Source organism: Gobio gobio (assembly GCF_949357685.1).
Source record: "Gobio gobio genome assembly, chromosome: 9".
Lineage (NCBI taxonomy): Eukaryota > Metazoa > Chordata > Actinopteri > Cypriniformes > Gobionidae > Gobio > Gobio gobio.
Genome location: NC_137115.1, coordinates 13,005,732 through 13,031,074, shown reverse-complemented (window position 1 = coordinate 13,031,074; position 25,343 = coordinate 13,005,732). Strand labels below are relative to the sequence as shown.

The following is a 25,343-nucleotide window of genomic DNA, read 5'->3' as shown; positions in this document are numbered from 1 at the left end:
TTCACCCAAAAATGAAAATTCTGTCATCATTTACTTACCCTCAAGTTGTTCCAAACTTGTATGAGTTTCTTTGTTCTGCTGAACACAAAAGAAGATATTTAGAATAATGTTTGTAACCAAAAAGATTGAGCAACCATTGACTACCATAGTAGGGAAAAAAAATACTATGGTAGTCAATGGTTGCTCTACTTGGTCTGCTTGGTTACAAACATTCTTCCAAATATCTTCTTGTGTGTTCAGCAGAACAAAGAAACTCATACAGGTTTGGAACAACTTGAGGGTGAGTAAATGATGACAGAATTTTCATTTTTGGGAGAACTATCCCTTTAATTCCACACAAAAGAAATCGGTCCGAGATCATTCTAAACGATTGCCTAAAAATGAGCAATTTACTTGTAGTGAGAAAGCAAACCAACCCAATGGACCAACAAACCAGGCTGTATGACAATGCATGATAAGCAATTGTTGTGTAAAAGGCAGCTGTGTTTTGTTAATGCCTCTCAAAATGAATTGTGGGTTAACTTGGAGCAAAGACGAAGTGAAATGCCTAAATAGAATTTGGTCGGACTAATATATTTCAGAACTGTCAAAAACCTGTCCAATCCGAAAGGGGGTCGCAAACCAGCGCGGCGCGACACATCTTCACAATTTTAAACATTGTTTTTCTATGAGTGTACACACACAATTTGCGCCAGTCGACATCTGTCCGTGGCGCCCAGCAAGGACTCAGGATGCTGTAAAAAAATCTGCGCCACAAACATAGTTTTCTATTAAATCATATTATGTTTGTCATAAATGTACATACTGACTTCACCCTGTGCTGGAAGATACATTTAGTTTTACATTCATAGTTTTATAGTTTATCTTGAATAAACTAAACATGTATAGGGAAATTGTATAGGCCTAATAAACATTTCATGTTTCAACATTTTCCCAATCTAATCTTTCATTTTGCTCTGTTGTGCCATTTTTTCCCATACACAAACCTGAGCGCGAAAGAATATGCATTTGCCTGTCGTACATTCACTGTCGTGTGCTGCCACTACTGGAGGTACCAGATCACACTTCACTTACTTCTGTAGCGTGGAGTAGCTGAGCGATAATTATAAGGATGCCTAAAAAGATTAATTATATGCAAAAATATTAAAAGACAAAATATGGAAATCAGCGTGAGGAAGATTGCTGATGTTATCGGATTTTCAGGTGAGATTCTCAATTAATTCAGTTAATATACGTCATGAGGTAAAATGTTGAGTGACTGAGGAGGATAGCAACGATTGTATTTAGTTGTACAGTGTACAGTCATAACATAACTTACAGTACAGACATTACCTTGATTTCATAATGTCCTTAAACATTACAATATTGTTGACCACAAATTGACAATAGAATGTGCATGTCCAGTGTGCGATACCTGTGAGCTGTCCTAGACTCTGTGCGGCGCTGTGCTTCTCGTCCGGTGTGCAACCGCCTTAAGGCTGGGGTAATTCATTGTTAAGGTTATGGCTGTGTTTGTTTGACAAGAATATTGTTCCAGAACCAACAACAGTTGTTGATCCAGGAACATGTCCTACTTGGCAAAGTCACCGTCACCGTGTGCTGTGTTCTATTACGCAATAGAAAACAATGGTGAGTCATGGAAGGTATAAAACCATCATATTCCCCATGATTCAGTGCTTTCCAGGCCCTGCACCTCATTGCCTTTGTGGTAATTAGCGAAGCAGTCCCTTTGTGCCTTTAAAATAATATTCACACACACACACACACACACACACACACACACACACACACACACACACACACACACACACACACACACACACACACACACACACACACACACACACACACACACACACACACACACACACACACACACACACACACACACACACACACACACACACACACACACACACACACACACACACACTCAGATACCAATGACTGTTTAGTTTCCACAGTACTAATGTGCCACCCACAGCATTAGTGTAGTGTAGATGACGTGTGGTCTTCCTGGCCCACAGTGTGTGGTTCTGGTTTCTGGTCTCAAAACCACACAGTTAAATGGGTCATTTGAGACATCCACAATGAAGCAAACTTTATTACATTCATTGCTCTTCTAAATAAATTGAAGTACATGTTATTCAGTGCTTTTTGAATTAAAGATTTGCATTTTTAAAGCGTTGGTCCATTAAAATGAGGACTAGATGGTATATTTGACCTGGTGTTTGTGCCAAAATACACTCTCATCTCAGCTGTTCAAACAGTCCACTCACACAAATTGTTGCCCATCAAAGATAAAGATCTGATTGGTGTGGGTCTACTTATCGTGTTGAAACTCTGTTATTAAGGAAGGGTCAGTCTGGGAGATCTTTGGCCAGGGCCATTAGAGGCAAAGAACAAACATGGCTTCATTAGGGAATAGTGTGGTCAAATTTACATTGACCTCAACTCATTGTCATATAATTTGGGTCAGCCAAAGGACAACAGTTTTGTAAATGACTTCTAACTGAGCCACAGTTTTGCTGTATACTTCAAGTTAATTTTCTTAAGTAAAGTTCAAGTATATTTTAAGTATACTTTATGCAGTAAGTATACTAATATCAATGAACTAAAAGTATAGTTGTAAGTGTACTGTTTTAATTCACAGTTTTTCTTTATAAATCAATATTTTTAAACAATGTAATAAGTTGTTTATAAGTCAGTATGTAAAACTATGCGGAAAACAGTATTTAATAGGCTACTCAATCAAAAGAGTAAACACAACTGTAAGCCAAGTATACTTAGAATACGTTATTATACTTTTAAGTATATAACTTAGACTTATGTTACTTAGACTTTCTGTCAAGTATACTTAAATGCAATTTACATAAAGTGTAAAGTACATAAAGTTCTTATTTCTATATTTTTGAGAAGTTCAAAAAAAGTAGACTGAAAGTATATTTCTTATTTTTAGTTTAACCCTTAAATGCATGACTGTTTCGCCAATCATTCGTACACCCGCGATAATATAGAACTCTCCTGAAATTAGAGTAACAATTACAAATAAAGCATATTTTGTTACCTTTTGGAGCTTGGAAGAGTTCAGTTTGAGCAGATGTTTTATACCATCATCACTGTCATCATCAGAGCTCTTTTCCCAGTACATTCAGCATCTGGCTCATATTTGCGATCTCAAACATATTCTCAAAATTATTAGACTGGGTAAACCCAGCCCGATCTGCCGGCGATTTGGTTTCGCCCTGCAGCTCAGACTGGAAACCTGTACATATTTCTATCCTGCTTCTGTTACAAATTTGCGGGGACCAATCACAAACCGGCTTATCCGCCTGGCGCACTATTGTCGGGTTTAACACAATGACGGATAGAGAAGCGATGGATCGTTGGTCTGATTGGTTGAAGGACTATCCAATTGCGTACGAAGTCATTTGAACTATGCTGTTGATCACGCCTCTAGTGCAGTAGAAAATACAGAGCAGACTCCCAAGACAAAAAGACCAAAAGATCTTAAAAGATTGAAATATTTTATTTTATAACTTTCAACATCTTCAAAATTAATATTTTGATCGCTGACAGCTTCTTCACCAGATCCACCATCAAGTGACAGAGACACTAATATCTGATTGCATTCAGTACAGTAAATCACTGACCATTATAAGTTTAGCAGATCATACTTATTATTCTTTCGTTTTCTGTCTGCAGTAAGTATGAGTGAAACGTCACTCACTTCATCATTGTGTATCAGACATTGCCACCTTGTGGAATAAAGGTGAATTGCACTTATTCCATCATTAAATATTCAATTTCAGAAAAAAATATACGCACACTCTTACACATCTCTGGTCGTTAGTGACCCTATACAATTTTTACCCAAAAAATGTATGGAAAAACAGGCATTCTTTTATATATTATGTTTTTTTTTCTTGTTGTATTGTTTATAATGAATTGATTGAGGAACACTAAGAAGGTTGATGTCTAACTTAAAAGAATTAATGAGGAGGAGGGTAGTGAATGATGTCCTGGGTCGAGACCCAAGATATGCATTTAAGGGTTAAAAGAAGTATACTAATAGCAAACTTGAATAAACTTTTTCGTAAGGGATAGCTTGATCATGTTAGAGATATGGATATAAACTGAATACCTTCATATTCTACAATCGACTTCTTACATTTCTTTTGGTTGAATAATTAAAATTGTACTGTAGGACAGCTACAAGCGATAGGCCCTCTAAAAGAGGTCGCCAAAGAAACTTGAGGGTGTCATTTTTTGTTTTCAGATTCTAGTGGATGACCTGGCAGATTTATTCCACAGGGTGAAGGTGATAAATAGTCTTTTGACAATCTGCTTAAAGTCTGGACTAATTTAGACCTCACAAACATTGGCTTAATGATTAGTTCTCTTTCACAGAAGCCTCTATATCAGCCTGGTACCTTGGAAACCCGACTATCACATGTTGTGATCATTTTGTTGTGAGCATGGCATTGAAAAAATCTCAACAGCACAGCCTGCAGACACTAGAGTAGAGGGCCACCCCCTTTTTCCTTGACTTCCTGGTTCGCTCTCTTTACCCCACATTATGAAAAAAGGTTACCAAACATCTCAGATATTTGTTTGTTTAACAAATTAAACATTATCCATCCAGTGGATATCCATCCATACATGCCATAGTGGTTTACGGAGAGGTTCCTCGTGATACTTTCTACATTCAACTTGCCAACACAAAAAAAACATTGCCTCAGCTGATGGAGGAACCTCTTGGGCTTTAATTTGTATTATTCATCTGTGGTTGGGGGTTTGAGATCTAAATGAAGTGTATTGTCTTAAAACTGGGCTTGCTGCTTGACCATCATGTCTGTCCAAGAACTGGTTACATAACTCTCAATTGTGAAACTGTCATGACAACTTCCACTCAACAGTTGCCCAAGTTTTTGAGCCTGAGGTACAGTCAACAATTGGCTGACCACTGCAGTGAGGCAGCTTGCATTGATATGCTTAGGTTTTCCATATGTCCCATGCATCTTGTATACTCTCAGGCCTCAAATGATTATATCTTGTACCATCGCAGCACTCTAGAGGGCTGAGCGGGAAGAGAAAGCCGATACATGATTTAGCAGACCCTCTGGGCTGAATCCAACCTGCACTAGAGATAGAAAACAGAGCACTTACCCAACTCACCCTTTCTTAAACGCTACATGACAGCACAGAACATAAGGACAGCACCAGGATATTCAACTCTGGAGGAATTAGTAGCCTACATTTCCTTGCCGTAATTTGACACAACTCATTATGATACTTGGTTTAACTTACTGTAATAGTCAGCTATGGGTCTTCATTTCCAGGATAAGCATATTAAGTTGTGTGGTTTTTGCATGTGCCATGCATTATAGCAGAGCAACTACAGAGGCCCAGCTAACAGGATTATTTGAATTTAATAGCTCAGCCTCGTCCTTCCTCAAGCCTCCCATTGGGGTCTGTCTCCTAATCAGTCTCCTTTCCCCTTCTCTCATTAACACCACCCTGGTCCCACTTCCCTCGGGTTCACAGAGAACCAATGACATGTGACCTCTTCACAGTCTATGAAGCAGGACGTGGGGTGAGGTAATAGGGTTCAGGTTAGGTTTTGTGGGGTACCATTGAGGGTTTCCCAAATGCTGAACAGTGCAAAAGGAAGGGGAGAGCAATGATTCATAGAAACAACTACTTAATTAGTACAGAGATTAGATTACAATTTCATGGTCTGTTTAGTGCTCAGGCCAGGCTCTATGGAAATCAAAGTCTGCGTCCGAAATCGCATACTCTCTTGACTGAGTAGGTACTTATTTTAAACAAGTAATAACTTCATGACCACTAAAAAAGTATGAATCTATGCACTATGAATGTAATCTGGGCGTATTTCATTCGTAATGTTGCCCTTACCACGTGACCTCCAGCGTCAGTTGCATCACGTCACCACCATTCACAAAACCTCCCCCGTGGCCACATGGGGTAGTAAAATGTCCATCGTATGCACACTTCAGAATCTTCCCGGAAGAAGTAGGTCATCCGGATACTCTTTTATGATTCCTGTAAATTCGGACATACTTCTTTTGTCACATTCTGTTTTTCGCCTACTATATAGTAGGGAAGTATGCCATTTCAGAGGCAGTCAAACATTTTGAATGGTAAGTAAAGAACACCTTGACCAGCTTGACTTTGCTACCATCATTTCCACACTGATCAAGGCTGGTAATTACTTGTCAGTACTGGTGTACTAGAAAAAGAAGTATACTTCAAGTTCATTTTATACTTGAGCGATGTTCAAGTCTATTTTTAAATATGTAGTAAGTATACTAATATCAATGTACTAGTAGTAAACTTGTAAGTGTACTATTTAAATATATGACTGTATATATATATATATATAAATAAAAAATTGCATTTTTGTCCAAGATTACATCCGGATCGAGTTAGAGTCCATCAACCAATCTTCAAAGTCGTTTCCTCTTCATGGTTTAAGATTTCATTCGGTAACGTTAGGCAGTTTTGAACTTATATGCTGTTTAATGTTTGGTGATTGCGTTGTTTTACATTTGCGTGAGCAATCTTCCATCGTTTGTTTCTGCTTCTCCTTCGTCTGTGTTTTGATTCTGTACTCTTTCAGAAGATGCATAATAGCGCCCCCTACCGTATAACAGTGAACCCATGGTTAGCCTGAAAATTCAGCCAATGGCGGGGAAAGAGTAAAGTAGATTTAAAGGGGTGGTAAAACACATTCTTTCGAAGGCTTGATTGTGTTTGTGGGGTGCACTGTAACGTGTTCATGCTTCGTTTTTAAAAAATTGCATTATTTTTCTTATATTTGACCTTTATACTACACTGCTCTGTCCCTCCTTGTAAAAACGGTCTGATGCTTTCCGGGTTCTATGAAGCCGGTCCCTCAAAAAAACGCAATGGGCTCAGATTGGTTAGCTGGCCCAGTGTGTTGTGATTCGCTAACCGCCTAGTGCACGTTTGTCGGAAACGTCACGCCCCTTACCTTTACCGGTAGACTGTGCTTTGGGTAGTATTAGAAACAATGGCGTCAATAAAACCATACCAATTTGAGCCCGAATCAGACCCAGAACATTTTAGTGAAGATGATCGAGCAGAACCTGTTCAGTCCTCAAAAGTAAACACTGCGGATCTATAGTGATCGCTACTGAATGGCACTGTTACTTTTGTATTTTTAGAACAATTATAGCCAAATATCTGTCGCAAGAACTATTAACCCAAAACAAACACTTAACATTGGCTTTACTATAGTAGCCAAATCAAACTCAGAACCATGTTTAGCATGCCTGTAGATAAATAATACATAAAAGCTCTAATCAAAGAATAATTTATACTAATGCCAAGTTCGCTGTTGAGATTTTAACGTTAGGTGTTTGTAACGTTAGGTGTTCGTCGGATAACGTTAAGTATTAATGAGTATTTAACAGACTGGTTTGCAGAACAGCGTTGTCATCTGTGTACTTCCTTGCTACAGCGTACAATTAACAATACGAACTTTTACAGGAAAACACATCGACGAAAAATAAATCATACTTACAGGTTGTGGCCCGTAAACAGCTTCTGTTTTTAAATCCATCTTTCAGGACAAGCCGTTGTGCGAATCCTTCATTGAACTCGCGAAGTTTGTGGAAGCTTTCCTCCGTGAAATTTGCAGCGGGTGCCACGCGCGCCCGTCGTGCATCCACACACTGGCAGTGTTTGTCTCGCGCAGCTGAACCGCGGCTCGTGAATTGCAAATACAGACGAATATTGTCCATTATGTCACATTTTCCAGTCTTCTCCTCCGACCCCTGTCTGTCTCGTGCTTTGATTTATGATGGGCAGCATATATCTGCTGCAAATGCGACCTGTTCCCCTCTGTCTCATACACACATGCATATTACATGTTGTATGTTAAACGCGCTGCAACTCACCCCCGTCCCTAGGAAGGCTGAACAAAGTGGACCAGCAATCCGGATGAAAATAACAGCGTTTCGTCGGCATTGCGGCAACACCACTCCAGCCTACTAACTATACCACAACAACGTTTCCCCGCGGCGATACAAAACGGCCTCGCCCCCCTTATTTATTATTCTCAGAGGAGGGGTTTATGTAAATATTGGGGCTGGTGATGTCAGCAACACTGGAGGAATGTCTGTAGTCGCCTACCGGCCGTTTGCTGTAATCCTTAGAAATCGATTTCTTTAAAAGCAAATATCTCCCTTTGCTTTAAACTTTGAACGTTGTAACTTTGCAGATGTTGTTTATGCTCAAACAGCAACATCACACACTAGCTAAAGTTAGAAAAGTGAAATCGTTTTTTACCACCCCTTTAAAGGAACACAAATAGGCTAATTTTCCAGCTCCCCTGGAGTTAAACAGTTGAGTTCTACCATTTTCGAATCTGGTGGTAGCACTTTTAGCTTAGCATAGATCATTGAATCTGATTAGACCGTTAGCATCTCGCTCAAAAAAATGACCAAAGAGTTTCGATATTTTTCCTATTTAAAACTTGACTCTTCTGTAATTACATTGTGTACTAAGACTGACGGAAAATGAAAACTTTGCTGCCGTACCATGGGTGCAGCAGGCACAATGATAATACGCAGTACCTGAAAATAGGCTAACTTCCGTCAACATAACCAACTTGGCAACCTGCTTGCACAGGGAGCGTGCCGGGGACTATTTTCAGGCGCTGTGTAATATCATTGCGCCGCTGCACCCATAGTACGGCAGCAAAGTTCCTTGATTATTACGCAGGAATGAGAGTATAGTTCCTTGCCAAATCGGCCTAGAAAATCGCTACTTTTCATTTTCCTTCGGTCTTAGTACACAATGTAACTACAGAAGAGTCAAGGTTTAAATAGGAAACATATCGAAACTCTTTGGTCATTTTTGAGTGAGATGCTAACGGTATAATCAGATTCAATAATCTATGCTAAGCTATGCTAAAAGTGCTACTGCCAGACCCGGAGATCGGCTGAATGGATTCGAAAACGGTAAAACTCAACTGTTTAACTCTAGGAGCGTTGGAAAATTAGCCTATTTTCAAAAAAAGTGGAGTGTTCCTTTAAAGTAAGTTCCTATGTACACTACCAGTGGACTAGCCTACACAAAAATTCAGATACTCAGAATTAGGATACTTTTAAGTATATCTCGATCAAAAGATTGAGTGTGTATAGTCCTACTTAGACCTTTCTGTCAGTATAAGTCAAGTATACTTAGTTGCAATTTTAAATATATTTCTGAGAAGTACTGGACATAAAGTATATTTCTGAGAAGTATATAAAAAGTAGACTGAACGTATTATTTTTTAGTTTGAAAGAAGTATACTAATAGCACACTTAAATAAACATATTTTTCGTAAGGGTAGTCATGTGGTTCACAAGCAATACTTAGCTCGTACTAATTGACCAAGATAATGTTGCTAGTTAAGCTAGTATAGCAGGCTAGTTCTATTATGCTGGTCTTTTCAGCAGGACAGGCAACTGCTTTTACAATCATTTAGTTGCTTTAAAACATTTTGATGAGCTGGTTAGATGTCTCACAATGAGCTCTTGTATTTCCTTAGTACGTAGCTGTCACAACACAGGGGTCTCATGTTAAAGTCATGTCGGAGGTACAATCTGAGTGTTTGTAGTGGTCTGGAGTGTGTTAGAGACACAGCTCCCCTGGTGTGTACACTCACTACAGGAGCAGGAAAGCCAGAGGTGGAAAAGAGCATCTTTGAAACATTAAAGGTTTTGAATGGATCCCAAACTCCCTCTAGCAATGCTCATTATTAGTAATATCCCTTCAAGAATGCGTTCTCCCTACTACCATCTGGATCCACTAATCAGTCTGAGGCCTGAGTGTTTTTGCTAAGCCAATGATTTGTTCCATTTTTACACTGACCCATGACCAGTGTCATCTAGCTCTTTGGTTATGTTATAAATGTAAAATACCAGACACTTAGTGTGGCACATGCTGTTTTGTTATGCTTTCAATGAACTGTTTACTTGAATTATCTTAAATCACCCTAATGTACAGTACATGACTCATCATTATCATCATCATTGTGCATGTTATTCCAAAGAAGAAGAAAGTAAAATGTGGAAGTAAAATGGGTTTTGAATGTTGTTTAAAGCTATTTTAAAGTGTTCTAATTTTGTTTTGGAGGTCTCCAACAACAGGTTTACAAACATGCATCAAAGCAGTGGCGGAACTAGACTTTTATACATGGGGTGGTCAAGGCTACTTTAGGGGGTCCGTAGACTGTGAAAAAATATTATGTGTAATACTTATTTATTTTCATTGTTTTGACCGATGTAGCAATGTATTCTAATAAATAAGCAACCAAAAGATACCAGTGAAATTTCACAATTCTCGATTACAACTGATATTCCACAGCAAAAACTACTAACATAAGCCTAATAATATAAATTTAAAACATTATTGAATTCAAGTGAACAGTCAGCAATAAAGTAAAAACTTTCAAGTCTAACAGTAATTCAGATACAGAAACTGAATAAAATGTAAAATAACATTGCATAATCTTCACTGTATAGATTAATGCTGTCAGGGTTTGTGTAGGGAAAGGAGCGAGGACTCAAAGATGCAGAGGAATGGGCTTTTTAATGATAATAATAAAACAAATAAAAAACAAGACAAAACAAAAACTACCCCGAGGGGGAAAAACAGACTTGACTGGAGCAGGGAAACATGAGGTAAAGACGACGACGATTCCGCACTGGACTGCAAACACAAGGAGATTAAATGGGGAACAAACAAAAGAGGGTAACGAGGGAAGACAGGTGGGGCAATAACCAATAATCAGGAAACAAGGTGGGCGGGGTTAGACAATAGACACGAGCACATGGCACAAAGAAACACTTAACAAGACATGTGCTCACACCAAACATGACATGAACATGCAGCTAATGAGAACTCATCAGCTGCATGTTCACACAAAACATGACAACAAAAGCACATAGCCAGTGAAACACCAACCACGTGCTACACAACATAAGACAAAACATAACATGAAAGCACACGGCCGATGTAAACATGAACCGTGTGCTACACAGACAGAAGAGCACACGCTCACGTGACAAGACAGAGTGACAAAACAAACACGCGGAGCATGAATGTCCGAATCCCAACACAAAACTGAAACCCAAACTAGACCGAAGTGCTGGGATCCGAACACCACGCCCCGCACACAAAACACAAGGACAGAAGAGCTCGCAGCTTGAGCATGCTCAAAGCTGCGCGCTCACACAAGACAAGACAAACAATACAGGAGTGTCAGGGCTCTGTCACAAACCAAGAGTAAACTAGACCGAAGTGACAGAACCCTGACAAATGCATGTTAAAACTAGCTGCAAAAGTTATTCAGTCAAGATCATTTTTGTTCTTTGATTAACTTTAATGACAGACGGCAGGAGGTAGGCTATAGGCTATAAGCTGCGGTCACTTTAAGAACAAATGCACAATATTGAATCCAAAAGCCAATCTAATAGCCGACTGTGTTTACTATGATAGTTTCCAAGAACGAAAAAAAGTGACACTGATGTGTTTTGCTGTAAGAACTGCACAACAAAAGGGCAATTTATATTATATCTTTCCATAAGCACAGACTTTACACAGAAAGAAAAATACTGAAAAATGTCTATACACACTCATCCAGCCTAAGTTGAAGTCATTATACATTAACAACGTTTTGAGACAATTTGTCGTTTAATGGAAAACAATGTGAATGTCCTGAGCGACAGGATTCTGCGCTTATGCACGAGTCACGACCCCCTTTATTATTAATTATCTGTTTGGCAACTAACGTTAAAATTCTCTTAATATTCAACGTTAATACGTAAATATTGTGCTGTGCCGCCGCAAGTCAAAATAAATGCTTTTTTCAATAGGAGGTGAAATGAAAGTAGTGATCTAAATTTTGGGGTGGCACCCAGGGTGGCCAGTCAGATGTCAGCCACCCTGGACACCCCTCTGGCTCCGCCACTGCATCAAAGGTCAAAAAACCTTTATTATCATTTTCTCATAATACACATTGCACATTACCACAATGTTCAATGATTCCCAGACGACGCTCTTGACCGACTGTGAGCATGATGGGTGGAGCTGCATCCCCTAACCTTACCTATAACCCTATCTCTCCAGCCATTATACAGGTTTAGGCTCCACCCTTGAGCTCCAGATGCTCTGCAGCAAGCACTACTTGGATGAGTCAGTCTCTCTAAATCCCTCCTTTCCGTGAGCCTAGTCTTCTCTGATTGGTCAGACGGCCCAGTCTGTTGTGATTGGTCTACAGCAGGGGTCCCCAAACTCGGTCCTGGAGGGCCACCGTCCTGCAGAGTTTAGCTCCAACCCCAAATAAACACACCTGAACTAGCTAATCAGTGTCTTGCTAGGCCCTAGTAAGACACTGATTAGCTGGTTCAGGTGTGTTTTATCAAGGTTGAAACTAAACTCTTCAGGACAGTGGCCCTCCAGGACCGAGTTTGGAGACCCCTGGTCTACAGCGTACAGTGCGTATTTCGACCATAACAACTTCAGCTCCGTTCAAGAGGTTTCCTAATACTCAGCGATAGTATACACTGTAAAGGCAGTGATGATGATGTTGATTTTACATAAATCCCAGCGTGGGTCTGAATCGATGATGAAACATTGGAAGAACTAGTTATTCAACCCAAACTTTGAGCAGAACGTTTCTCAGTGATGCTACTCAGTTTGAGATACATTATGAGATGTTTCAACTGTAATTCCTCACAATCAGCATTAGCAAGTGTGCTTCCATCAACATACCTGTGTGTGTGTGCGTCTAATGTATTGCGGTACACATGTGGGAACTGTATCAATAATAGTGCATACGTTAGTCCAACTGATGTAAACGTTTGCAAAACAAATCTTGCTCCATCCTTTATCTCTACGCAAAGTAATAAGAATTACAGACAATCTGCATTAATAGACACCGTTTTAGGTAATAGTGCATTCCACAGCTGATTTACAGTAGTATTTCAGTAAGACAGTAATAACGTGAGTTAGCCGGTTAGCCAGATACTTACACAATACTTACACAATAAACACATTGTAGAGCACAAGTGTCTTCTCGACATGATGCTATCCAGTATCCACAGTGTTTGAGCTGGTCTCTGCACGGCGTGCGTGTGCAATAAATGGACGGGCAGTATGCTAATGTTTCATTGTGACGTCACAATAAAGCGGCTTGCGCCTCATTTGAAAAACAATTTGTTTTATTGACTCAGAGTCGACTCTTACTTTTGAGTGACAGTAACTTTAAATTTAAATTTTGCAGTTTTTCATTCACTTAGAACTGTTACACACTACATGAAATGTAATTTTCAATAATCTTTATTGTTGACATTAACTAATAGGTCACTTCTATTAGATTCTGTAAGTATTTTAAATAAAAAAGTGAGGCAAACCACACAAGAGATATTGAAACTGATACAGCAGATTAACTGGCTTCAAATGCTGTGTTAAGGTGTGGTCACATTAACAAAATTTCAACAATATTTTGCACGCAAAAAAGCTTTTGCTAACGTTGCCGTTAAAGGGATAGTTCACCCAAAAATGAAAATTAGCCCATGATTTACTCACCCTCAAGTCATCCGTTGTGCATCCTAGAAGCAAACTGAACCCAACTTAACATTGAAATAGGAGCGTGGAGTTTCTGTCAATCAATTGCACGTAGTTATATAGTTATATATATAGTATATAGAATATATATATATATTGTGTGTGTGTGTATGTTTATAGGTTTATAGTAGGATACTATATATGTATATACTGTATATGACCTACCTGAAAAGCACGGTTTATTTTATAATGCATCTTTGTTCTGTTGTATTTATGCATTTTTTGGTCTGTTGAATGTTAAATGGATCTATTCAATGTTCAATAGAAATTATTTGATGATGCAGCAATAAACTAGTATACCTTTAAAGTTAGCAAAGCTCAAAAACGCATGCATTAAACATTATCAAAACACTAATCTATTTTAATAACAAAAGTTCAAGTGACAAATGTCAGTATCAGAATCGCCCAATAGTTTGTTAAAATTGCTGTCAGGATCGGCCAAAAAAATCCTATCATTGCTTCCCTTTTTCTGAGAATGTTCCATGTTAGCTGGGTATGTTCCATTAACCAATGCACTTTTATTCACCTCTTGATCACTTTTTATTCAGCTGGTCCTGGATGACAATGCCTTTTGTCAATTTTAGTTCAATACATTTTTATTATAGTTTTTTTCTCCCGACCCTCAGAAAAATATTTATGTACATTATACATTCATCTTAGGCTCTTAGCAAAAAAACAATTTACATGATAATACATTTAATCACATCAGCGGAAACAAAAATAAAGTCACAATTTGTAAACATTTTCCACAGTTCCATCATCAAACATAGCAACCAACTTGTGAACGACAAACCAAAGACAAAAAAGTCACTCGTTAGCAGAAATCATATAACAAAATATTTTGAAATAGCCATATGTAACAGAGAACCTATAGTAAAAAAAATGCATTAGAAAAATAACAATAGAGTGAAGGATTACATCACGAATAGATTAAAAATGAAGTAAACTCTGAATGTAAACATTACCAATCAAGATAAATAGTTTTGCGATACATAATATATATTTTTTTAATTCCTTCCACTTTGTATTAATTGAAAACATTATTTTAAAACAGAACATTTTTGTAAAAATATATATTCATATGTGATGATGTCCCTCCAATGGCAGCAGTTTACCTATTTTAACTTGCTTGACTACAGCCAGTTCACCCTACAATTTCCCTATGAAGGAGCATTTTCCACACATCTGAAAAGAAGGAAAATTACTGTTGTGTGCAGGTGTAGCGAAGCAGGTTCTTAATATGTGCTTGTAGGAGCTCAGCTGATTGGTATACAGGGCTCAGGTGGTTAAGACAGTAGAGAAATTAGTATATTAACTTGACACCCCCTTTTGGCTCAATGTCAGATACGCCCCATGCCACCACATTACCACGGAGACCACAACCACTGCCATCCAGCCGTGCCTGCTGAGATATTTCCTTTGAATTCAAAACATGGTCCCACATGTTGACTCCAGTCATCTTCCCTGTGAAGGCCAGCTCCGCATCAAATGTGTCTGGTTTACTAAGATGCCTGAAGTGACGTCCATACTCTTGCCCCAATAGTATGCTTCCTTTGCTACGTAGCTCATGACCCTCAGCCACTCCAGGAGAGCTTGCAGCTTGTTGACCATTCACCCACAGCGAGGCCAAGCCCTGCTGTGAGCTCCAGACTGCACAGATGTGCGCCCACTGACCCTCTTGTACTGCTCCTGAAGCTTCCACCAAATGGGCTTCACCATTGACTGTAAAAAAGACACTCTGTCCATTCAACACCAGCTGGAGTTCGTAGGCGTTGCCAGTTGTGCTGTAAGAGAAGAGGACGGTCTTGTTGAGCACCTGAGTTGGTTTCACCCACAGGCAAATGGTGACGGCATTGGCCTGGAAGGGTCTTTTGGGTGTGACTTCAACATGAGCTATAGATGAACGTGTGGGGAAGAGCAGCCCGGTGTCACAGCCTGGAGAGGAAGTAGGATTAGTGTTAACAAAATGTGATTATCCCCTGTTGGAAGGAACGTAATTATATAGTGATGACAGTTCTTTCATAGGGAGAACCATTGTACCACTCCACCCATCTTTAGGTGCATATGATTGCCTTGTAGAAGACTTATTTTCTATGGATAACCTTCACACTGTCCAAATATTTTAAGGAGGGTTCATCACAAAGTATTAACTTTTTTTTTTTAATTAAAAGGTATTTTGTGATGCAATCTTCATTGCATCCTTTTTATTGTAATGGGTTTTCAAAGTAATGATTGTAAACATTTAGTCATTGTGGATCCTTTCCAGTTTTTGCTCCCGCTGAGCCTTTCAAAAGAGCAACAGAGATCAGGAGACTTATTCCTTGCTCTATTAATATTTATTCACTACTGAATGTGATGAGAATTGGTCTGGAAGAACCCAACTAGGATCTTTTGTTCAGTTGTGTTTTGTTAGTTCAGCTAAATGAGCATGTTTTATACGGGTGGACAGTTTTGTGCACAATTAGCTGGCATAACCATTAAGAGGATTTTCAACTGGATGAAACTAAATTACAGTGGAAGGCTTGTAAAACAGTTGGAAAAGGGATTGAAGCGTCTTTGGTAATGGGATTTGTACATTTTCTCTGCTATGGGTGATTGCTTTGCTATGACAGGCCACAGCTCTCCTTTCCTACCGTAGCTTACAATATTTTCATTACATTTGTCTTGGGTTTCCTGCTTTGGGAGGATGGAGGGAGGCTAAGTCATTCTCTAAACAGTCTCATCTGGTTCTGTTTTCCCCCTTGGACACTTTGGTGTGGTCGCCCTGCATAGCTGTTAATAATTATACCTCCCTCTGTCTTCCATTTACTCTACCTCTACAAAGCTATTTAATGCAGAAGGCATGGGCATTCGCAGATTAAATCTTTTTTAGCTTAAGTTGACTAGAAACTGTATCCGGCTAACTGACAAGGTGAAAGCTCTCTTGATGCAGACAAAGCTTGTTTCCCCAACTAGGAGCTTGGGGAAAGTCTTAGGGGGTTAAATATTTATCAGATTCTGGGGGATATCAACCTCCTACCTTGGGGTAATGGTGGTCTACTCAGGGGTCGTATGAGTTGACATACTTTGTGTTCGTCAGCTAAGTTGGCTAGTGGCTTGATGGTAACATGTGGTTTGCATAAATCACAGATTTACAGCTCAAAATTTACAGCACCAAAGCAGAATCGTCACCTTGGCGGTCTGTTTTAGTCCTATCCAGATTGAGTTTAAAAGATTAACTCGCATAAAGCAACAAACTTGCAAAGGGTTGGAATTGGTGTATGATGTTTTGTTTTTCAGTAACATAAATCTACACGTGTGTTTTACCCTTCCCTTACACACTGGCTACGTTTACATGCAACCAAGTAATCCATTAGAAATCGGATTGACGGCTCAATCGGACTGAAAAGCGATCCGATTAAGCTCGATCCGAATGAAATTTCGATCAGTTTGAAAGGGGTGGTTTATTCCTTTTCTAATCCGATCCAGAAAACATGTAAACACTCTACTTAAACTAGTAGGACTGGGCATGTTCAATGACGTATAAATGATGTATGACGCGCGGAACGAGCTGCAGTTATTATTAAATAAAATGTCATAAATGACTTGTATTATTCTAAAATTCTCCTACCACTCATCGTCTGTGAAGTGGAGCAGAACAACATCCCATCAGTCATCCCTTCATTCTCTTATCCACAGACACTTTATTTTGTGCGTGGGTTGGGGTGTTTTTACTGTTTGATAAATATAAGCAGCTAATGGTTCATGTACTTGTTGTCTCTTAATCAGGACCTGAAATAGATAAATATTAAGTCTGCTCTTTAAAACAAAGAAAATAAGCAATGTGTGAGAATAGTATGCACAGCGGGAAACTCTGTTCTTCGTGCAGTGTGCACATGTCAAAAAAATCTATTATGATTAGGAGCTTGTGAAATATAAACGTGCACATCAACCCTATCACTTTATTTATCGTTCATGTAAAAACTAGCTGCGTCTCAATTTTCGAAGGCTGCATCCTCCAGAGGTCGCATTTAAAGGCTGCATATGTCATTGAGGCGGTCTCATTTAAGAAAATTAACCGTTAGATTCTGAAGGAAGAAAGAAATTACAGTATTTTACTCCTCACAAGGAATAACAGTCATTTTTATTACGGTTACTTTTCTTAAATAAGACATCATTGATGACGTATGCAGCCTTCAAATGACGCAGCAATTATGTTCGGATTAAATGAATTCCATTTTAAACAAAAGGTGTGCATGTAAACATAGCCAATGTGTTCTGTAATCGGAGCCATGGAGTACCATTTTATTGCATATAGTTAAAACACTTTGAGGCATCATTTAAATGACACACGGTTGAATCGGGTTTGGAGACATTTCTTGATCTCATTTTGCCTCTCCCTACCCATTTGGGTAAGGAGAGGCAAAATGAGGCACTTGCCTCTCTATAAAGTGGCAAATGGAATGCTTTTGTTTGTTACAACATAGATTGTCTCACCTGATGGAAGCATGCTTGCAAAGGTTGATCTGGTGTGAAGAGTCAGCTGTTCCCGAATGGTTTGCAGCTCACTGGAGATAGTTGCCAGAGTCTTTTCCAGCCTACCTCGATTCTCTATCTCAGTCACTTCTTGCATGAGATGTCGGGCCTGGAGACTCTTAGCTTGGCCTCCCCCCCATTTCAAGCAGCCGTTCTCCAGTCGTTCCAGCCGTGCAGCCTGGTTTACACTGGCAGCCAGTAGCTGCTGCAGGGCTGTATCATGCCGCGTGTACTGATCAGCTGAGACCTCTCGCACACGGTCCAGCGCATTCTGCAATCGCGTCTCTGTTTGAGACCCAGCCCGTCGAACCGAGCTCTCAACTGCAGATGCGCAAGAGCCACCGTACTGGGCCACAAACTGTAACATCTCTCCTCTCAGACTCTGCAGCTCAACCTTGACAATATCATCGGTATACTGCAGGAGCATGTTCTCTTTCATCTGGGAATTTTCCAGCATTGTGAAGAGCTTATCCCACTTAGTAAGAGCTGGACTTTCAGGGAATGGTGTGGGGGTCTCCTCTGAGAGAGAAATCAAGAGAAAGAGAGGAACGCAGAAAAAATTAGCTTACATGACATTGCTTTTATATGTAATCAAGGTGACAACATTTGTTGAGTTTGAAGGGTTAGCAGCGAAGAGTGCGACATGGTTCTAGCTAACCTAGAATGTCAACTTTAATAATGAAATATTACAACTAAGGCAGTCATAGTTGATTAAGCTGCTTAATTCTGGAAAACTCAAAATAAAAAAGTGCCAAAAGTACCAAATGCTATGACTCATATAGACAAATGATAAATTAAAACTCAACCAAAGAATATCTTTTCCCTGTTCTACAACAATGGGATGAGCCCAACAAACAGCAATCCAAAATCTTCACATGATTAAAAATGATTGTGAAGGTACTAACACATTCATTATCTTCTAAAAATAGCTTTATTTATAATTTTCAGAATAGAATTCACAATTTAAGAAAATGATAAGCTCTTTTGATGTAAATTTAACTTGATATATCTAAAGCTTTATATGTATGTATGACTATCAAACATAAATGTTTCGTTTTTTGGACCAATCTGATTAATAAATCAGATTATTTTTCGAATTATCAGCTTCTCTCTCTCTCTTTCTACGTCCCTCTATCGTTTGCTGTCGGATAGTATACTCCAAAGACAACAATCGAAAAAAAAAAAAAAACTGGTAACACTTTATTACCATAGTAATAACAGTACATTTGGCATAATTACGTGCAACTAGCCCTCAACCAAGCCCTGATCCTACCCTAACCCTTTAGTAAGTACATGTAGTTACTAAATATTACTCAGTACTTAAATAAATAATTACACTGTAACAATGACACTTTCAAATAAAGTGTAACCCAACAATTAATTAACACACAATTGTAGCATAACCTCTTCCACAAACAAAACTGTTATTTATATGATGTTATAACACAACACATGCATTCTGTTACACTACCACAAATATTCCCGCATTCGCAAATGTCTAAACACATGATCCCAGTTTCTTTTTCCTTGCTAATATAACTCCTTTTTTACATGTCCACACACTCTGATAGTGGAACTCCTTTAATTCTGTTTATTTATCCTGTCAGCACTTGCATGTCTCCTTAGCTTACAGCTGATAGTACTGATCGTAGTGGAATAATTTTTTCCCCTGTCATTTACTCACCTCCCATCCCGATAGGTAACTCGTTAGAATAACTGGGTCCAAAGTCCACATCGATTTCATCCTCATAATTCTCAGGTAATGCCATGGACAATGAAGCCACCAGACACATGGCCTGGAGGAATGTCCACATGGATATGCTGGCCATGTGAGAATATGAACAAGACTCGTGTTTGTGTATAATATCTCTTTCTCTCTCTGGTCCTTCTTGTTAAATGCTGAGCAATCGGTTGGCTGGACTCCTGCTTGTTTGGTGAACTGCAGCTGAAAGGCAACTGAGCCTGATAGAGGAGCTCTGTGGTCTATATAAACATTGCGCTCAGAGAGAGCGAGAGAGAGAGAGAGAGAGAGAGAGAGAGAGAGGTGGGGGAGAGAGAGTTAGCTCCAGTGAGAAATTCTTCGTTGGAGGTAGTATGGGAAGTCAAATTGTTGTACTGCTCCTGTAATTTAGGCAGAGAGAGAGAGAGATAGAGATTGGGGGAGGATATTGGGAAAGAGGTAGATGTTGTGGCAAGTAAGGGAAACTTGGAAATACCAGTGAATTAAGAAAAAGTGGCCTGGAAATGTCATGGGAATTTTTGTAATGAATTTAAATTTTCTCCAGTAGCACATACATAACACTTGTCTGGCTATCACCAGACCAAGCTCAATCTTTTAAGATTGAACATTGGTCTGGGGAGTCTGCTCTGTATTTTCTACTGCACAAGAGGCGTGATCAACAGGCATAGTTCAAATGACTCTGTACGAAATTGGATAGTCCTTCAACCAATCAGACCAACGATCCATCGCTTTTCAATCCGTCATCGTTTTAAACCCGCCAATAGTGCCCCAGGTGGATAAGCCGGTTTGTGATTGGTCCCCGCAAAATTGTAATAGAAGCAGGATAGAAATATGTACAGGTTTCCAGCCTGAGCTCAGGGCGAAATCAAATCACCGGCAGATCGGGCTGGGTTTACCCAGTCTAACATAACACCCTATTCCTTACTATAATTTATCCTTAAAACCCTAACACTAATCTAAGACAGTCTCTACCCTAAATCCTAAATCCAACCTTAAGCTTTAACCTTGATCCTTAACATATGTTATAAATACTGTCAGTGTCTCCTTTTCCTTCATCAAACTTGGATCTTAACCCTCAGCCCTAAACCCTTATTCATACTCCCAGTCCCTAATTTATTAGTAACTTTCATTTTCAGGTTCTTCATCAATTTTTCATTTTCATTGAGAGTTGCCAAAAGGAGTGAAGATAGTTGAGCATACAATCCATCTCCTGTGAGACTCAATCTTTAAATACAGTGCTTCTTATTTGTGATCAGGTTTACAAAAGCTAGGGTCAGTTCTGCAGCCCACAATGATGTCAGGCTAGCCATCATTAGAAACGCTTTCTAGCAACTAGTACAGTGACCTGGCGACCACCAGTGATTAAAATTGCTGTAAATGTGATTGATTCCAAGCTTTCAATCCTTTTCCTAGTCCTAACTCTTTTTCTCCAGTCCATATCTTAATCTTGGAAAACCAGACTTGCTTCCGGTTCTGGATTTGCTAATTATGCACTCTAAAAAAATGGTGCTTGATAGTACTAAAAGTAGTTATTTGACTAGTAATCATAGGGGAACCTCTTTAAGTGCTGTATAGCACCACATTTTGGTGCTTCAGTGGTTCTTCAGCAGTTTTTCACCGGTTCTATGACTGAGGTGCTATATAGCTCTGCTACAGTATACAGTACCTGTTAAGAACCTATGTGGTTCTTGAGCGGTTCTTCAGTGGTTCTTTGGGGTGGTTAAGATGCTATATAGCACCACTGCGGTACAAATGACCTGTTAAGCCCCTTTAAAGGTGCCAAAAACCACTTTTAGTGCCATTTAGCACCATTTTTTGGGTGCCTTTATAACCCCCCGGAGCCGTATGGATTACTTTTATAATGGATGGATGCACTTTTTGGGCTTCAAATTTTAGGCTGCCATTCACTGTCATTTTACTGCATGGATTAGGCAGGACATTTTTTAATATAACTCTGATTATATTTGCTTGAAAGAAGAATGTCATATACACCTAGAATGGCTCGAGGAGTAAATCATGAGGTAATTTTGGGTGAATTATCCTTTTAAAGATCATAAGTCTACCCCATGCTTATCAGAAAGGCTTGGGTTTGGGTCATGGAATTATTTAAAAGACTCCCCACCCAACTGCAAATAATTTGGTGCCTTCCAAACATCTGGGGCTGGAGCAGGATTGATATATTTAATGTGCAGGACATTATGGAAACAGAAGGGTCCCATGACAAGTTGACATTAATATGTCTGCAACTCAAAATGCCAAACTGCAACGGATGGATTTTTCTGCTTATGTCAGCTATGTTTACGACAGCATGAGCTTGCCAACAATTATTTTCAGAATGTGAGCTTTACGTAAGTCATCAGTCCATTTGCAGTCAGAATTATCTTAACACGTTCTCTGTTTAGCATAATATCTGCATGAATTTTCACTGATGAAGATCATACTCCACCGTGTCTCATTTCCCTCAGTAATGTGGTTCCCTGCTGAGGATGTATATTACTTGTTGCCTGGTGCAAAAATTAGAGAGGCGTATCTGAATGTGAACTCAGAGCAGGGTGACGGGACAGTACAAATGTGAATGACTGGTCTCGTTGTCTAAAGGGAACACAGCGGAAGGTCCGCCTTGGCTAATGCCGTCAATCTGCCACCTTGGAATGAAAAGTGCTGATGATGAAATTCCAGCAGCACCTACACCATAATTGATGGCCAAGTTCAGACAATGAGGTCCTCTAATCTGTATTTTAAATGGTGCAGTTTATTCCATGACAACTTCACACCTACTACAACCCAAGAAGTGGGCTGAGCAGGAAGGAAATATTAAAATGAACACCTGGATGTTTATCATTCCCTTGAAATCAATTTTTGTAATTTATTGTACATGGAGTGCACGTTATTATTTGTTGTACTGAACAAAATGTGTTAATGTTCTGAGTCCATCTGATTTAAAGAAATATGAATTAGGCTAATATTCTTGCTGCTGCCTGTGTCAAACAAGAAGACAAAGAAAAAAATCGCTCACGGCTCTTGACTGAATAGCTTTTGTAACTAAAATAAGGATTACCGTATAGGTCAGAATATAAGATGACCCTGATTATAAGACGACCCCCCTTTTTCAAGATGTACCTTTTGGAAAAAAGCTTTTTGAAGAACAAGTCTTGTATTTTGTAAAGAATTTTTTTTATAAAGAAAATGCTTTTATTTGAAAATCATTTTCATTTCGCGTATTTTCATGTTGACATTTTTGTTTTGAAAGTATGGTAAATACTGGTAAAATGTACAATCACATTTAAAAATAAACACTTTAACCATCTGAATTATATAACAATTAGGCTATCCATCTCATGTAGCCTACCAAAACTTCATTAACAGTAGAAGTGAAATCTGGGTACCATCTTTCACGTACGGGGGAAGATTGGTCCCGTCAACGTGGCACGCAAACATGACAGTCATGCGGCTCTTAGACGGTAAGCTTTTCTTTGACAGTTAGTCATTTTGTGCTTGTGATCTTCTAATATCACACTCTGACACACTGTATTTCTTGGCACATTAATAGTATGCGTATTTGGCTATGTAAAAGTCTCGACCCTGAATATAAGACAAACCAGTTTTTTCAGATGTATTTCTAAGAAAAAAAATCATTGTCTTATATTCGGAACAATGTTGTAATCTATATTTCATTTATACAGTGAAGACATATAGTTATTTTACGTTTGATTACTTTATTCAATTTCTGTACCTGAAAACACAGAAAACAATAATTAGGCCTATTTTGTTTCGTTTATTTATTTATTACTTTTTTCGTAAAAAAGCCTGGGCCAGTAGAAAAAAATCCTTTGCGTTGAGCACTGGCATTTACAATGGAAGCTGTGCAGACAAGATTTATTCAGTAAAATTTTTTACTTAAGCTACAGTCTAAAACGTCCTTTTGAGGATGGACTGCTTTTCAAGCTTGATCCCTACTTTTGGGTATGTTTTTGCAACATCATTATGTCCATGTCTTTTATAGATAGTTAATCCTTGGTTAGTTAATTCCACAATAGTTCGGTTTTTTTTTCTTTTCTCAGTCAAAACCCCCTTGGTTTATTGTTAACATTGAATATAACTTTATTGAATATACTCAAAGTTGATAAGCAGTTTTATAACTTCAGTCATATGCTTATGTTTAAAAATTATGGTTACACGTTCCAAAAGTCTTTAAAATGTTTTAGCTATACATTTTGTTGTTTATTGTTATTTTTATTGTTAGATTTGTGCTTTTAAATAAAACATTAACGAAATCCATTATAAAAATTGATCCTGTAAACTGTTAGTGATAGAACCAGTGATATGGAAATAAAACAAACCATGTTTGATCACTTTCTTATCACTTCAATTTTTGATAAACAGTATATTCAATATTTTACTAATCTCAAGCAAAACTCAGCTGGTGTAGCTGCCTGGTCCATCAGCACTCCCACATCCCATGCTAGTCCCTGAATTCAAAATATACCATAATGCTGGTGACCAGCTATGCTGGATTTTTCAGCATGGTATATATATGCAATTAGTGTCATGCAACATAGAAACTGCATCACTTGGGACCCCTAATGTAATTTGACTGTAATGTAAGGTGGCGAAATGGACTTGCTGAAATAATGCATCTGTTTTCTAACTGTCTTACCAAACACTTCCTCTGTACTCATTAAAGGCTGAAATTTCTCAAAAAATGTAACGATAAATTCTGCCAAAACATCTGGCAAAGATTAAATGACTTATCACATGTGTTCGTTGGAAGTGAATGAAAGATTGTTAGTATTTCCTGTTAACTGTTTAAGGCCAGTAACGTTTCCCCAGCCGTCTTATTATGAAAGGTTATGAATACCACTAATCCTTCATTAACACCACCCGTTGCATGTAAAAACAGGTGGGCAGGTCTTCTGCGAGCCTAAAAATCCCCACTGAGCCAGGCGAAACATCTCCTTTACAGAATTATGTCTGCTAACTGACCGCCCTGACTTAGATGGCTTGCCAGAGCAGAGATTAGATTTGTGGTTGATGTTGGGTGGGAGTTTCCTACCATATTTAGTGCCATATTCATGCGTGGATGATCAGTAAAAATTATTCATGACTCTAAATCAGAGTGTTAGTTACAACTGTGTCTTAGAAATTAGTAGACTAATTCATCAATGTCTGTTCACCATAATCTTCCAGTAAACTTCAACTTCAAAGGTCCATTACGTAAGATCTAAGGAAATTTTCTTGGGCAATGTTACTTAATCTATGCTTAATTTAAAAGGACTTTTTTTAAATACAAAAACAGTTGGGTCGGAGTGATATCCTCGTGGGCAATGCAGAACAATCAATAGCCGCGTTTCCTCTGTCAGGTCAAAAGCGGGCATGCTAGTGCGTGCCAGGGCCAGTCGCGTTTTCACTGTCACTTCCGGGA

General features: G+C 38.8%; 2 protein-coding genes across 2 annotated transcripts in view; one reads left to right on the top strand and one right to left on the bottom strand.

Annotated features, from left to right (window-relative positions):
• Nucleotides 1–25,343, top strand: part of veph1 (ventricular zone expressed PH domain-containing 1) — a 178,747-nt gene that overhangs the window by 38,029 nt on the left and 115,375 nt on the right. The gene's annotated exons all lie outside the window — the stretch shown is intronic.
• Nucleotides 14,189–20,138, bottom strand: ptx3a (pentraxin 3, long a). The gene is made up of 3 exons (XM_079824657.1): nt 19,865–20,138; nt 18,142–18,699; nt 14,189–15,600 (listed from the first exon to the last, which is right to left on the bottom strand). Exons 1-3 carry the CDS (start codon nt 20,007–20,009, stop codon nt 14,969–14,971), a joined length of 1,335 nt encoding a protein of 444 aa, XP_079680783.1. The 5' UTR covers nt 20,010–20,138; the 3' UTR covers nt 14,189–14,968.